The 15190-nt window shown below is 59.9% G+C and overlaps 1 protein-coding gene and 1 long non-coding RNA gene across 4 annotated transcripts in view; one reads left to right on the top strand and one right to left on the bottom strand.

Annotated features, from left to right (window-relative positions):
• Positions 1-15190, top strand: part of LOC131486930 (uncharacterized) — a 292256-nt gene that overhangs the window by 208933 nt on the left and 68133 nt on the right. The gene's annotated exons all lie outside the window — the stretch shown is intronic.
• The window catches only part of NECTIN1 (nectin cell adhesion molecule 1), a 93676-nt gene continuing 83641 nt past the window's right edge, over positions 5156-15190 (bottom strand). The window contains exons 7-9 of one of the 3 annotated variants that reach the window (XM_058687044.1): positions 15012-15087; positions 14435-14551; positions 5156-6729 (exon numbers count right to left, since the gene is read on the bottom strand). In XM_058687044.1, coding sequence (XP_058543027.1) covers positions 6589-6729; positions 14435-14551; positions 15012-15087 — 334 coding nt within the window. In that variant the 3' untranslated portion in view covers positions 5156-6588. Of the gene's footprint in view, positions 6730-13735; positions 14156-14434; positions 14552-14685; positions 14794-15011; positions 15088-15190 lie in introns of those variants that run through there. The other 2 variants (XM_058687042.1, XM_058687045.1) reach the window with 2 other exon arrangements.

Consider the following 15190-nt stretch of genomic DNA (forward strand, 5'->3'; position numbering starts at 1 on the left):
GTGCCCTGGGGACTGTGGCTACCAGGCCACGCGGCTTCCTTCCTCCCCCTGCTCGCCCAGGGCCCTACCTGTGGGCAGTTGCGAGTAGTGAGGACAGATGGCAACCTTGTGGGGGCCCTGCCCAGATGTCCCCAGGGCCCTCTCCGTCAATGGTACATGGCTTGCTCTGGCCAGGCCCAAGAGTCTGGAAGGTGGGAACTTCTCCCTGTCACTTCCTGGGTTGTCTCTTCCCCAGTCTAAGGAGAACCAGTTGGCACAGGACTGGCCTAGAAGCTGTGTAAGTTTCCCACCGGAAGACCTCATGATCTGGGAACCCCCAGGCCTCTTGGACCTCTCAATTCCTGAAGGTGGGCAAGGGGACCTGACCAGACAGAGGTGACTGAGGCTCTGAGTGGCCAGTGGAAGCCATGGTCCGGTCTGAGTTGTTTGGCCCTTTTAGGGGATCAGCCTGTGATGCCTGAGATGATGGGCAGCGGGAAGCAGGAGCTTGGTATTTGAGTGTGGAGGTGATTTGAGGGGTTCTGGAAAGCTGGGGGAGCTTCCTCGTGGGGCTGGAGCTCCGGAAGCTTCAGTGACAGGATGAGGTAGTGGGGTACCTCATCCTGGGGTACCACAGGATATGTGTTAGTGGGGAGGCATGCACACCCACTCACTCTTAGCCAGATCCATGCACATCCATGATGGGGGGCGGTTCATAATCGTTCACTCTCAAGTTCACCCCTGTTCCCTCATGTGTGGGGCTGGAGGGAAGTGGAATCTCAGGGCTCTGTGGGTCTGGGCGGAGAGGACTGGGATGCAAGGTGAGGCTTCTGTCCTGGGCTGTCCTAAAGCAGCAGCTGTGGGCCAGGGTGCATATGGAGAGGGGACCGTGTCCTCTATGTGGATGGCCATTAGAGGCAGGTGCTGAGCCCAGGGAGGCCAGTGAAGAGGCTGGAGGAAGTGGCCGCAGGTGTGACAGGTGGGCAGCTAGCAACAGGAGGTGGTCTTCCCAGATGTAACGGTGGCTCTGGAGGGCTAGGGGCCTGGCAGTTCTGATCCTGGGATATCTAGGGAAAGCGGGGAGAGGCGGAGGGGGTGCGGAGGAAGGGAACCGGTAGAATGATGGCTACCAAATGGCACCTCACAGTCCATCTTCTCCCCTCTGTCGGCTCCATCCATGTCCCTGAGCCTGGTGGGGATGTCTCAGGGACCCCAGGTACCTGACACCCATATCCTACTGTCACTTCCCTGGGCGCAGCTCACCCGGGTGAGACTGGGGCACATTTCCTGGGCTATCCAGCAGGGGGAGCTCCATCCCACCAACCCGGTTTCGTAGGGTCTGGCAGTGAGAGCCAGGGCAGCCAAAACAGCTGAGGCCAGAGTGCTTCTGCCTAATGAGTGGAGGAGCCTGGCAGGCTCTGGGGAAGGCTTCCCCTCCCTCTCTGCCCCTGGCCCGCTTGCCCTGTCTGGCCTGTGCGGCTCCTGGCCTCCCGTGATGTTAAACATAAGACTCAGGCCATTTGGCTCCCAAGACCCTTCCAGGTGTGGACCTGGGTCTCCTACTCTTCCAGGTCTAGAGAGAAGGAAAGAACACCTGAGGTGGTGAGGTGTCCCGGGAGCAAAGGCTGTCCTTGGGAAGGGAAGGGAAGACTCAAATCAGAAGGCCTGGGAGGGGGCGCCTGGGTGGCTCAATCAGTTAAGCACCTGACTTCCATTCAGGTCGTGATCTCACGGTTCACGAGTTCGAGCCCCGCATTGGCCTCTCCGCTGTGAGCACAGAGCCCACTTTAGATCCTCTGTCCCCCTCTTTCTCTGTCCCTCCCCTGCTCATGCTGTTTCTCTCAATAAACATTAAAAAAAAAAAAAAAAGGCAGCCTGGGAGGAGGGTGGGGCTCAGGCCTGGGGGCTCCCAATCTGTGCCCCTCAGGGCAGCGCTCTACCCTCCACTTGCCCACCCCGCCCTGCATCTGGCCACATTTGGGTAGTGACCACTCGGGGCTCAACTGATAAGGCTGCCCTGGGGCCTGGAATTCGGGGAGCAGGAACTTTTCTTGCCCGTCTCACCACCCTGAACATCCCGTGGGCCCGCTTCAGAAGTGTCCGTTGCTGAATGTGCCCGCTGAGGAGAGGGGCAGAGGCCAGGCCCTTTGGTGGTGCCGCTGTGTGTGTAGATCGGTACGGCGGCCCCTAGCCGTGTGTGTCTGGTAAGGTTGGAACGAAGAGGGAGTAACGTCACGGTGAGGAACAGTACGCAGCCAGTGGCTGTGTACTGGAAAGCACAGGTGTGGAACTCGTCCCTTAGCACAGGCTGCTGGGCACCTCTGGCCCAGCCCTCGACACCTAGGGGACCCTGGTGTGTGCATGGGGGCAGGCAAGGGAGGGCTTGCCGAGCCAGGAAGCTGGGAAGGAGGAGGTCGCTTTTCTCAGTGTGTCGGGGGGCCGGTGATCCGGAGGGTGGGATGCTGCCTTGGGGAGCCCTGGGACCGGGGGTATAAGTGGGGGCAGACGTGTAGGGTGGGGCCAGTGCTGGGCAGTGGGGAGGGGGCGGAAGAGTCCCGGGCTGTGGGGCAGGCCGGCGGCACAGAGCCTGACCTGTGTTCCTTGGCTCTGAGCTCCCATGTGCCCGTTTCCAACCTGGGGAGAATCGTCCCCATCAGATGGTACACGGGAAGCAGGGGGCAGGCCCATTCCTCTCCCGAGCCTCGGTTGCTTCCTGGTGAAACCGGACCAGCAGAGGCTCCGGCAGGGATGCTGAGTGGCCACGGCTGCCGGCTGTCGAAGCAGTGTGGGCTGAAGATCGGCTTCTAGTCTCCTGGTCCTGAGGGGCTCAGAAAGCCTTGAGTTCTACCTCCTCGGTTCTTTAAAATTATAATGTATGCACAGTCTGCAGCCAAAGGGGGATTTGAAGCAGCTCACCCCTTATTTTACAAATGAGAAAACAAGCTTCAGGAGGTTTAGGGACTTACTCAAGTCACGTCCTCCTTGGAGTTCTCTGATGTTCCGAGCCAAGAAAAGTTTCATAAATGCAGCCCTGGCCTCTTAGCCCCACCTCCCACCCCATCTAGACGCCATCATCCCCTTGAGGGATGTGGGGCTGGGCCCAGGCTGAGAGCAAGGACGCGGGCCGGAGGCTGGGGAGAAGGGGCTGCCCGGGCAGGAGAGCCCAGGCTGGAGACAAAGCCGAGGCGGCTTCCAAGTGGCCGCCTCATGCTCTTGAGGCCCCGACCGGCCGGTGAGCGGGATCCAGATGGAGTGGTTCCTTTGGGGCCCAAAACTGAGATGCTTTGACCCCTGTCTTTTGAGGTAGCAGCAGGCCTCACTCCCTGGACACCTCTGTTCTCATTTCTACATTTTCTCATCTCTGGAGGATTTTGTAATAGCAGCAATAGCCAAAGCAACAATTTATTGAGCACCTACTATTATAAGACAGGCCTAGTGCTAGATATTTTACCTGAATTTCCTCCTTCAATCCATTTGATAGTCCTGTAAGACGAATGATAGCCCATTTAAAAAAATTGTTTTTTACTGTTTATTTATTTTTGAGACAGAGACAGAGCATGAACAGGGGAGGGGCAGACAGAGAGGGAGACACAGACTCCGAAACAGGCTCCAGGCTCTGAGCTGTCAGCACAGAGCCCGACGCGGGGCTCGAACCCACAAACTGTGAGATCATGACCTGAGCCGAAGTTGGACGCTCAACCGACTGAGCCACCCAGGCGCCCCTACGATAGCCCATTTAGACAATGTAGCTGTGTGTCAGAGAGGTTCGGTGACCCGCCCAAGGTCACACAGCCAGTAAGGGGCTCACTATATTGGGTTTCCACTGGTTTTTTGAATCCCAAGTGCTGGGAACTTTCCAACAAACACAGCAGCCTTTCCAGCATGGGGCTCTGGCCGAGAATGTGCTTCCTGGGGTGCTGGGATGTGGGACTCTGGCCTGTCAGGGAGAGTTATGGTCTAAGGGGGGGTGCTCCTGGCAGAGCCTGGTCTTTGATGGGGGAACCCAGCTTTGATCTCCTTTTGAAGTCCTAGCCTCTGGAGCCGGCAGCTTTAGTGGGGTGAGCTCCAGGAAGGGGGAGATGAAAGGGCAGGAGAAGCTGGGGTGGGAGAGAGAAGGGAAGGTTGGGGGAGGGGGCAGTGAGGAACAGATGTGTGAATGAGAGCCGGGAAGAGAGGAGCTGGTGGACGGGACAGGGAAAGGCTGGTGGGGAAGAGACACTGGGGGGGAGCCCAAACCAGAGACGCTGGGGGCAGACAGAGACTGGCCAGGCCCGGGGCCGGAGAAAGGGCAAAAAGGCTGAGTTTGCCTGAGGACCGGGGAGGGAGGCCTGGGAAGGGGGTGCGGGCCGTGGGGCCCCAGGTTTTGGCCTCTTCTGCCCACTGCCCCTCACCCGCCGTGCCCCCTTCTCCCAGGGGAGGCACCTCTCTCTGGGTACTTCTGTCACTGGCTGATTGTTGGTTTAATGATCCAGAGGTTCCAACACGTTTCTGGCCTCGTGGAGGGCATCAAATGGTCCAAGGGGATGGGGTGAGGGGGAGGTGAGGTGCTCACCCCTGGGCTCCTGGGGTTCATGGCCCAGGCCCGCTGTGAGGGGGAGGGTCTGCCCGCGTGGCTGTGCACCTGTTCCTGTCTGACATCCCAGTTCCTCCTTCGGGGCTGCTCAAGCTGGCAAGTGAGAACACGTGGTGGGAAGGGGCCAGGCACCGGGGGCTGGGGGTTGGGAGCCGGCTAATTCCCCAGCTGAACAGCCTCCTTCTCCCCCCAGACCCGCAGCTTAGAGCCTGGCCCTGCCCCGTGCCTTCTGTTTCCCAGAACCTGGCCCGGCACCTTTCAGACCCAAACAGGGTCCCCTCCCACAGCGGGATCCAGGCGACACCCCTTAGCTCTGCTGGCAGTGGGAATGTTGGCGGGGTGGGGGTGGGGGGTGGAGGGGGGGCAAGTGAGAGCTGATGAGGGAGGTGGCACAGCCTCTCCCTGTCCTGGGTTTCTGCCAGGAGCACCCAGGATTATAACCGCCCCAATTCCCTGTGCTTCAGAGGGGCTGGGACGGCTTCCAAGTTAGGATTTATGGGATTAGTGCCTTTTTTTTTTTCCTGCCCCCTCCCACCCAAGCCGGTCTCTCTCTCTCACTACGCCCTCCTCCCTGTGGGCCTCCCGGGGCCCAGACCTCACAGGAAGGCTCTGAAGTAGCCCTCTCATTATGCCTGCAGCACCCCTTCCTCGGTGGGGTGGACAAGTCAGAGGAGGGAGATGACCGGTTACAATGCCAGGATCTCCAAGGGCGGCTGTGCGGGGGCCTTTGGGAAGACTCTGCGTCCCTTTGGGTCCCTGTCCTTCCCACACTAATGCGGGGTTTGGGGCTAGGCGACATTCTGTCTGTAGAGGTGGCTGGGGATGGCTGATGTCTTGCAGGAGTGCACGGGGGTGTCGAGAGGCAGGGGGGTGGAGGACAACGGGGTTGGCTAGGGAGCAGAGTCCTGGCCCTTCTGGGTCCCGAGACGCGGTGGAGTAGATGTGCCGCGGGGGGCCACCAGCGAGTCCCTCCTGGGTCCCACCCCCTCCAGGGTCAGCCCTCAGCGGCCTTGTGGGACTTTTCTCACACTCAGCACTGCCATCTCTCTCCCGGCTAATCCTGACCTTCTCCATCATGTCTCTTTCTCTGTCCTCCCCGACCCTGTGCATCCCCACACCAGCCCGCAGCGCGGGGCCCCGAGCTCAGGTTTCCTCACCTGCTGCTGGAGCGGTGAACCCTTGGAGCTGAGTCTCCAGCCCTGGGATTCTAGCTTCTTAGTTTGAGGGGTCCTGAGCTTCCTTTAACCTCTCAGGGAGGCTCACGTGTTTGGTGACTTTCCTTATCGTCTCTCTGATTCTCTGCTCTGTGACCTCCATGTAACTCCAGGATCCAGGCTGCAGAGAGAGCCCTGCTCACCACCCCCTGCAGAGCCCAGCAGTTTCTCTTTCAGTCCAGGAGCTCAGGACCCTCCCCTCTGCCGGGAGCCCCCTGGCAGGACCTTGCTTTGGGCGGGAATCTCTGAACCCTGAGCCCTCAGCACAGTGCCTGGCACAGAGCAGATGTTCAGTAAAGGTTGGTTGAATCCAGCTGCTCAACCGAGCCAAGAGAGGTCAAGAGGAGATGTGAGCATGCAGCCTTGACCTTGGGGGCCCCGTGATTAGAAACTAAAGTGGAGCACCCAGGTGCCGGGTGAGGGCTAAGAGGTCACCCGTGATGTCGGCAGTGAGGCAGCCGCTGGGAGAAGTGTATCCCTGTTGGAGGCACAGAAGGATAATTGGGGACCGTTGGGGCAGGAAGGAGCCCTAACGATTCTTGGTTCCAACCTCCTTGTTTCACAGATGGGGGAAACTGAGTCTCCAAGGGGGGAAATTATATGCACGAGGTAACACAGTAAACTCACGGCAGAAATGAGACTACATTGCAGACCTCCCAGGCCCTGGTGCAGGTGCCTTCTGCACCTGTCTGGCCCACCTCCCCTACCCTTTTTGTCACAGTTTCTCTCCAGCCCTCCATGCGTTTGTCTCACTGGGAAGAGTGAGGAGGGCCGAATGTACCTGTTGTCCAGAGGCAGGGCTGGGTGGCTAGGGGTCATGTGCTAGGGTGGGGTCAGCTGGATGGTGGCATATTCCACAACCTCTCCAGGCCCTGGCACGGTCGTCCATGACCCCGGCACCAGTTCCAGGGCTGAGGCGTCCAGTTCTGCATAGCGGACATCACGGTCCTTTAGGCCAGAGCCCTAGAGATGAGGCAGAGGTGCAGGAGGGGGCGAGGTGGGTAAGGACAGGGACAGGGTGCCTCAGGGCCAGGCATCGGGATGAGATGGGAGGTGTGGGGGTGAGGTGGGTGCATGGGGGAGAAGGGGGGGCCGTGGAAAATTGTGAGGTATGGAGGGAGAGAGAGAACCAGAAAAGCAGTCTATCAGTGGCAAGAGAGACAACAGGGGTCGGCAAAAGCGTTTACAAAATTGGTCACAAAGCATTTATGTGCTGCTCTGCGAAGCTGTCTCTACCACCTGTAGATCACTGGAGGGCTCTGGGGTGAGTGGAGGCAGAGTGGGTCCTGCCCCCAGCCCCCCTGTGCTTGGCTCCGGGAGATTAGTTTGGCCAACCCTCTCATTTTGCGGAGGGCGGAGACCGAGGCCCACCGAGGGGAAGCCATGTGCCTGAGGTTACAGGGAGGATGCTGGCAGAGCTGTGGGGGCATCAAATGAAACCTGAAGGCAGAAGACCCGGCTTTGAACTTCAGCTGGGCTTCTTGCCGCGGCCGGTCAAGCCGGCGCGCCAACTGAGCCTAGTTTTTCATTTGTAAAACGGGGGACGAAAATTTTACGTGAACTAGCACTACCATGGAAACCTAGGGCTCCAGCTCGTACCTGAGCTCTGCAAGGGGCCCCTGCATTACTTCTGACTCTTGCTTGGATTGGGGGGTTATTAGAACAAGAGTCACCTGCGGGCAGGGGCTCCTGCTCTACTGTCTACTCCCGCTGTGGCTGGGCCGAGCCCCTCCCCCTCTCTCTCACCTGGCCTTGGTTTCCCCTTCAGCAAGATCAAAGGGTCTCTCAGTGACTTCTGAGGCCCTGCCAGCTCTTAGCCCTGGAGCTTGCCTCACCAGCGCCTCCTCCTAAGCTCAGTGCCAGTGTTCAAGCAGACAGACAGATGGTCCCGTCAGCGGAAGAGGGGTGGAGGAAGAGGTGACTTTCCCAGGGCCTGCAGGGCAGGAGCCTGGGGGCAAGGTGGAGGGCTCCGCGCCATGGGAGGCCAACCCCCTGTGACCTAGGCTGGTGCCCGTTTTCTTTTCCTTGGCTGGGCTGCTTGCATGGCAGGAAGGCTGAGTGTCCTGATTTCATCTGCCTTTCAGCAACGCCCATCCCGTGCCCATCAGTGGCCATCGTCAGGGACACATGGCAGGGCTAAGATTAGAGCAATTAGCTCCTGATTTCCCAGAAGTGAAACTGACACCCTAGCGCCTTTCCTTCTGCAGCCCCCAGTGTTTCCAGAGCCTGCCTGGAGGTGAGGGAGGAGGTTGAGGGCACAGGAGGCGAGAGGCAGAAGGAAGGGGGGGCGAGGCTGAAGAGACAGGAGGTCTGGCTCCCAAGCCCTGAGCTGGAGGGCCGGGAAGGTGGGCTCGAGGCAAGCAGGGCAGTGTGTGAGCAGCAGCTGCTGAGAGGAAGGGGTCTCCTGGAGGCAGTGCAGACTCGTCTCATCCCCGAGAGCCCCTGAGGCCAGAGGAGCTGGGACTCCACAAGAGGGGACTCCCCCAGATGGGAGGGGTGGCCGCCTCCCCGGATGGTGTGAACACCACCCTGCGGAGGCAGGCGATGGACACATCGATGGTTGTCCTCATTCCACACGCCAGCGGTGCCACGGGATGAATGGACCCTGCCTCCTGTCCTTCCCGTCATCATGAAGATGCCTAGGGATGGGTGCTTCAGGTGGGTGGGAGCCCGGGTGCATTCCCACCGAGGCTGTCTGCTCAGAGACCAGCATGTCCACCAAACTTCTCTGTGTGGACCCTTCCCGACCGAGTGCCGTCTGTTTGGGGCAGCCTTGGCTCTGATCCCCACCGAGGCCTGGGAGATTGGGGGTGATGGCGAGAGGTGGTTCCGGGCTGTCTCACTCAGGGGGGTGGAGGGGAGCTCTCCAGTTCATTCTCTGGGTTCCGGGGGGCGGGGAGAGGTCCCCCAGAAACCCTGGATGCTTCACCTTCTGCCTTGATAGAACTTTCTCAAAGATGCAAAGAGCAGTGACCTGAGCCCTGCTTGGCACGAGCACCTTGTAGGCCTGGCCCTGGCCACCAGCCCGTCCCGGAAGGCACACGCCTCCCGGGATGAGTTCGGAGAACTGGTAGCTGTCACACCCTGAGATGGCCCCTGGGAAACCTGAGCACCGGCTCCATCCCGAGGTCACCCCAAGGTCATCCATGCCCGGGACGTCCCATACTCCGTTTTGTCTGAAACTGTAGCAGCCCTGGAAATACACTACTCGGGTCCGCCGTGCGGAACACTGCTGGGTGACAGCTGTCACCTGCCGGATCCACCGTGGCATTTGTGGTGAGCGCGCTTCCCCTGCTGTTCCCGTCCCTGAGCAGCAGGGCCAGGTGCTGGCGTAGGCCGTTCTGGCAGGACTTCTCCGACTCCGGCTGGAGGGTTCCCCACGGGCCCAGCGGCAGCTTTCACAGAGCTGTGCCGCAGCCTGAGATTTGTCCCACGTGCTCCGCCCTTCTTCCCCGCTCCTTCCTCAGGGCCGGACCTGTGTTGAGGCCAGACCTGCCTTCTGTCCCCTCTGCTTCGGCCTCCACAGGCCTTCCCTCCCAGGGAAGCTCTCGTCCATCACATCTTGTCATCTCTTCCAGGAGGCCTCGAACTAGTACCGGTGACACCGGGAACGGCCCGAGAAGGATAGGTGGCAACAGGTAACCTGGGCATTTGCGCCTGGCAGCAAGGAGGACCTGGGAGAAGCGCCCTGGTGGAGGGGATGCTCTGTCAGGCTCGGTGATTCAGCCGCTGGAGACGTGCAGGAAGCAGTGTCAGGGAAGTGACGGACTTGGCTGGTTATTTGGTGATGCTGGCACTTAGGGATAATGAGAAGCTGGGAGTCACCGACAGCGAGGGGCTCAATGTGAGAGCCGGAGGCCCTTGTAGGGGGTGATAGAGAGGCCCCACCTCCACCTGCAGCCGACCCGGCAGCGGGGCAGATCCAGGATTTGAGAATAAGCATCACAGAGCTCCAGAGATGCTTGGCCAAGCCAGGTGTGTTGTGCTAGGGCTCCGGCTGGGAAAATCTGGAACTCGGGAACTGAGGTGACAGTAAATGGATGTGTCCCCTCAGAGCACGCAGGTGGCCCACCCATCCCCGGCAAGAGCGAGCACCATTCCAGGCCGGAAGACGCTGCGGGGGTCTTCCCCCTGCAAGGCAACAGGTGCCTCCCTCGCGAGCTGCCCCACCTCTGTTCTGGGCTGCGAGGCTGATAACTGAAGATAAAGCCTGGAGTGACCCAGCTGGGGACAGCTGGCCTGATGAAAGAGGAGAGATGCCACCCAGGGAGAATGCGGTGGTAGGAATTGACTGGCATGTCCCGGCAAAAACCAGGCTAGCGCTCCTGGGTTGGAGTTGGAAGGTTCTGGATCAAAGGGGCCAGAACCAAGGCTGGATAGGCAAGAATGCTTTTACTTGGGGGTGTCTTCGCAGGACATGGGATTCAACACCCTGGCAAGGACCTCAGAGAACAGGGCAAATTCATTGCTAGGGGGCATGGCATTTGACGTACTCATACCGCATTGGACCCTTGGTCTGTGGGACAAGAGCCAGGTGGAAACCTCTGGAAATGCCCCCACCAGCCAAGAGGGCAAGTCAAAAGTGATGTCATTGCTGAGGTCGGGGAGAGACTAATGCTGTCATTACAGCCCAGAAGGATACAGGGGTGGTCTCTGTCTTAGTTCCGTTTAACCCATAGTCTCTGCCCTACAGAAACTGGATGGAGCCCAGAGAAGGATTGTTGGCTACCAGAGGCTTAATTGAATGGCAGCCCCATTTGTAGCTGCTGGACCATCCAAATGCCAGCAGAAGTACTAGCTCGGTGGCAATACTTTGAAAGCCTCCATAGGGTGCTGTGTCCCCAGCAGGGAAATACATGGGTCCGAAGACCCAAGGGAAAACAGGGGTGGCCCCACTGACCATCACTCCCAGTGGCCCAGCGGGGGAAGCTGTGTTTCCCAGCCTCACAACCGTGGGCCCTGGAGGGCAGAGGGCCCCACTGCACATTGAGCTCAGGCTACTACCGGGGCACTTGCCTGCTGGTGTTCAGGCACCCTTCTTGGTGGAGCCCTTCTTGGTGGAGCTAATTGGCTCTGATCGGCAGGAGGAGGCGGGGCTGCTGTCACACAGGGAGGGATATGTGCAGGGCACAGGTGACTACTGGGGCTTCTACTTTAATGGTGAATGGGCTCAGCCCCGGCTGAGCAGGGTGTGCTGGTCAAGGGCTCAGACCCCTCAGGAATGAAGATTTGGGTCGTGGCACTGGGAAAGCCACCGAGACCTGCTGAGGCGGTAGCTGAGGGAGAGGAATCTAGAAGGGGGGTGGAAAGGACAGATGCGTACCAGCTGTGACCCTGAGATCTTCTGGAGCGACAGGGGTCACGTCCCTCAGGAAGAGGGGCCCGCGTGGCACGGAGCAGACCTCCGTGGTGCCAGGGTGGACCATGGCGGCCGTGGACATGCGCCACTCGGGGCTGCTGTGGGCAGTGTGGCTGACGCAGCCGGAGCTGGATCCCTCGCCGTGTCTGTGCTGAGGTCACAGCCCTCGGGCTGCTCCCACCAAGGACTGAGCATGGCGGGGGTCCCGTGCGGGACCGTTCCTGCGGGGGCAGGACTTTGCTAGCAGTGAATGAGTGACTGTGGCTCCAGGACCCTGCGGCCTGCCCCAAACTTTTGTAGAACGTGAGGCAACCCGAGACTCTTCCCACCCAACCCTCCTTCCTTCCCCACCCCCTTCCCAGGTGTCAGGCCGGAAGCAGGGGCTGACAACTCTCCCTGACTGCTCCCTCCTTGGTCCCTCACAGCTGCCCTCCCCCCCCCCCCCCCCCCCCACTGCATCTAATCCCATCTGGGTGGCTCCTTCTTGAGAGACACAGTAGTTTCAGAACTCCGTCCCTCCAAAGGTCGTGGTGTCCAGTCTTCTGCTCCGAGCCTGGGCTTTGTCTCTCCTTCGAGACAAGGCAATGTCTCCTCCTGTTGGTCTCCTAGAGTTCATGGCTCCGCTCTGGAGCCTCTGGGAGTCCTTCCTGAGTTCTAGCCTCCGGAGCCACCAAGCACGGGGACTGGGCCGCCCAGGCTCTAGTTGCTGGGCCCCTGGACCCCCTGCAGCCCTCTCACTCTCCTCCCCAGCCCTGCTTCTGCGAACAGTGCATGCTCCCTGCCTGGCTCCCTCTCACCACTTGTTGGGAAGGAGAATTGATGACGACATCAATAATGTGACTTGTATACAAGCTGCACTGCCAACAGACCAGAGCGCCGGGGATAAATCCTCTCCCGGCCCGGTAATTGCTCTGTGAGCCAAAAGGAATTACACTTCTTTTGGCGACAACACCACTGCCTCCCCAGGACACCAGAGTTCACCTCCCTACGCCACCCTACAGGCCATTCTCATGCGCACGCATCCGCCCCAGTGCCCTAATCTTGTGGCCTCTGGGTTCGGGACCGTAGATGTCCCCATCATCTGGCCCCGTCTGCGCCGTGGCTGATGGGTAGAGGTTGGCTCGCTCTGTTCTGTGTCCCAAGTGGTCTTGTTGTGTTTCTTGAATGCATAAGCTCAGTCGGGGTTTCCTTCAATCCGATATGAGCAGAGGCCGGGGAGGGAGGGCTAGGAGGGAGGGGACAGGGTCGGAGCCACGTGCCGAGGTCTGGGGCTTATAGGAGAGAGGTTGCAGGGGGAGTGTGATTGGGGGTGCGGGGCCGAGGCGGGCTGTCCTGGGGTGAGGGGCTTGTACGAGAGAGGGCGTGTGTGTGTGTTAAGTGTGAGCATGTGCTTTGTGGGGGGCTGAGGTGGTGGGGCTGTCCTTGAGCTGTCTGGCCCCTCCTGTGCCCCCAGGGAGGGCTCTGCGTGCCAGGCTGAGGGGGCAGCAGTCAGAGCGCAGGACTGGGAAGTCGTTAGTGGGGACTGGGGCCAGCCAGCTGCAGCTGTCCCGTTACATCACAGCGATTTTTATGCCGAGCCTGGGCCCCTCTTCAGGGGATCCCGTTGGAGGCTTCCGTGACTTTCTAAATCACCAGCCTCTCCCCCCTGTGCCTCAGCCCTCCCCCTGCCCCCATTTCTGCTCCTTTCCCTCCCTCCCCCCTTCTCTGTCCACCCAGGGCTCTGACAAGTTTACGGATTCTTGGCTAGGGCCTGAGCTGAGGAGCGAGGCTGATTTGGAGAATCCTAAACAGGGCATGGCTTTCTCCTTTCTGGAAATATCAGGGTCCCTGCACTCCCTCCTACCTTAACCATGCTCAGGCCTGGGAAGAATGTCCTTTCTCACCGTCCGGAGGAAGGGGTGGGTGAGCTGAATCTCTGTGTTTATTGTGTGGCCCAAAGTGACACCCAGTAATGAACTCAGAACGCCAGACCCGAGCTCTCAGGGGCTGGCTTGTGTGCTCTCTGGGTCCCTGGAGCTGAGGGACAGCCCGGCAGTGGAGCTGGGCATTCTGTTTCAGACAGGATGCCTGGGGCTGAAGGACGCTCTGCATCAGCTGGTTCCCACCCGGAGGCTCTGCAAGTCTCGAGGCTCCTGTTTTTAGGTGAACTCCCCACCGGTCTGCTCATCCTAGTGGCTGCTGCGTGGTTAGGGCCTGGACTTGGGAGCCAGGGGACCAGGGGTTTGAATAATGCTTTTCCCAGTGCTCTCTGGGTGATGTTGGACAAACCTCGCAACTCCACTGAGCCTCAGTTTCCGCCTCTAGAAAATGGGGGCGATAACAGGACTTAACAATGTAGGTTGTTGTGAGGGTTGAACAGAATAGTGTTTGGAACCTCCCCACATAGCAACTGCTCACGCCGCCATTATGATCCCTCCTGTTGGAACTGACAGGACCACGCAGTGCAGCCTGGGACACAGGGTTGGGCGTGCACCCTCACTTGGGAAGGGGCTGTCTAGCTGCTGTCTAAGGAGCGGACTTTGTGTCCCCAGTGTGTCCTAGCTCGCTTCCAAATCTCTAAGCTGGTTGAGGAACAATAAATGGCTGGGGGTCTCCTTACCCCCTGCATAGAATCAGAGGGTAGGGGCTAGGTTGGTCCTCTGGGCTTGGCATCCTGGGAACGCTACCCCCACCAGGGGCTGGATTTGGCATCTCAAGATGGGCTCACTTTGGCTCTCCCAGCAGAGAGGGAGGATGGCTGTGCCCTGAAGACAAAGGCCTGGTTCTCCCACCAGTGCCAGGAGAGAATGTGTTATCTTTGGGCCCAGGTGGTCTGGCCTGGGTCTCTGGGCTGGTGCCGTCTAGGTGCCGCCCCAGCCCCCATGTCTGCTGAAAGGCAGAAGTTGTGGGCAGAGATGGCAGCCATTCGAGTGGACGCTGGCCCTCTGAGCGGCTGGGAGTGGGGCCAGGAGGAGGGGCCGCTGCTGGCTTTTGGGTGGTCGTTGGCAGGACTGAGGACTGGGGTGCAGGACGCAGAGATGGAGGGCGGGGCTTGGGGGAGAGAGAGTTGGGCTTCAGGTTGGGGTTCCACCCCACTGGAAGCCCCACTCTCCTGCCCTGGTCTGTCAGCATCCGAGACCCCGCTTTGCCCAGGGAACCCACTGCCACCATGAAGGGCCACCCCTCCCCTCCCTAGTGGGCTGACCTGTGCCCTCCCTGCCCCATCTCCTGGGCTTCCTCTGCCCTCTTTCCCTCTAGGCAGCTGGGCTCGTGGCCAGGCTGAATGGAGCTGGGTTTGGGGAACCCTCCCGGAGGTTCGGTGGTCCTTACCGAGGGGCAGTAGGAGGGGGAGGTTCCCAGGTCATAGTAGGGGGTCTGCAGGACCAGCTGTTGCATTTCTTTTTCTTCCGGCTGCACCTGCTGCTTCCCTGGCTCCAGGTGGAGAATCTGGAAGAGAAGGAGGCCAGTGGCTGGCTACCCGGCCTATTCCCTGCACCCTGCTCCCTGCAGCCGTCTTGGACCCCCCCCAGTCTGGTTCCCATGCATCCCCATCCTGGCACTCACCACGCTCGTGGCTGTCTGGGAGGCACAAGTGATCAGCACAGGGTCAGGCATCTGCTGGGTACTTGATTTTTTTTTTTAATGAATGAATGCACCGAGCAGTGGAGGAAGAGCTTCCCCTGTGGGCCCTGGGCAGGGAGGGAGGATCCTAGTTTGTCATTTCTGTAGGGGGAGGGGAAAGCCTGGGCCATGGCCTCTCACCCAGGCCTGGCCTTTTGGGAACTGGCCAAGGCTAGCATCGTGCTGGGGACTGGTTAGAGGCCCATGCATGTGGGAGGGCTCTGCCTTCAGGTGGCCATCTCCCAGTTTTCCTCCCCAGCCCCCCATTCCAGGGCCTCAGGCCCACCTGGATGTCCTCAGGTGCAAAGTGGCTCTGCCTGTGGTGGGGAGGCTCCAGCTTCTGGGAGGAGGGCATTGAAGTCCTAGGGGAACAGAATAAGTCTCACATGGGGGTTCTGTTCCAGGCAGGCCATCTGACAGTCCTGGTCCCTGACGGCCCCCCAGTGCTCTGCTCCCAGGCAGCTT

The sequence above is a fragment of the Neofelis nebulosa genome, chromosome 10 (assembly GCF_028018385.1).
Source record: "Neofelis nebulosa isolate mNeoNeb1 chromosome 10, mNeoNeb1.pri, whole genome shotgun sequence".
In the NCBI taxonomy this organism is placed as follows: Eukaryota; Metazoa; Chordata; class Mammalia; order Carnivora; family Felidae; genus Neofelis; species Neofelis nebulosa.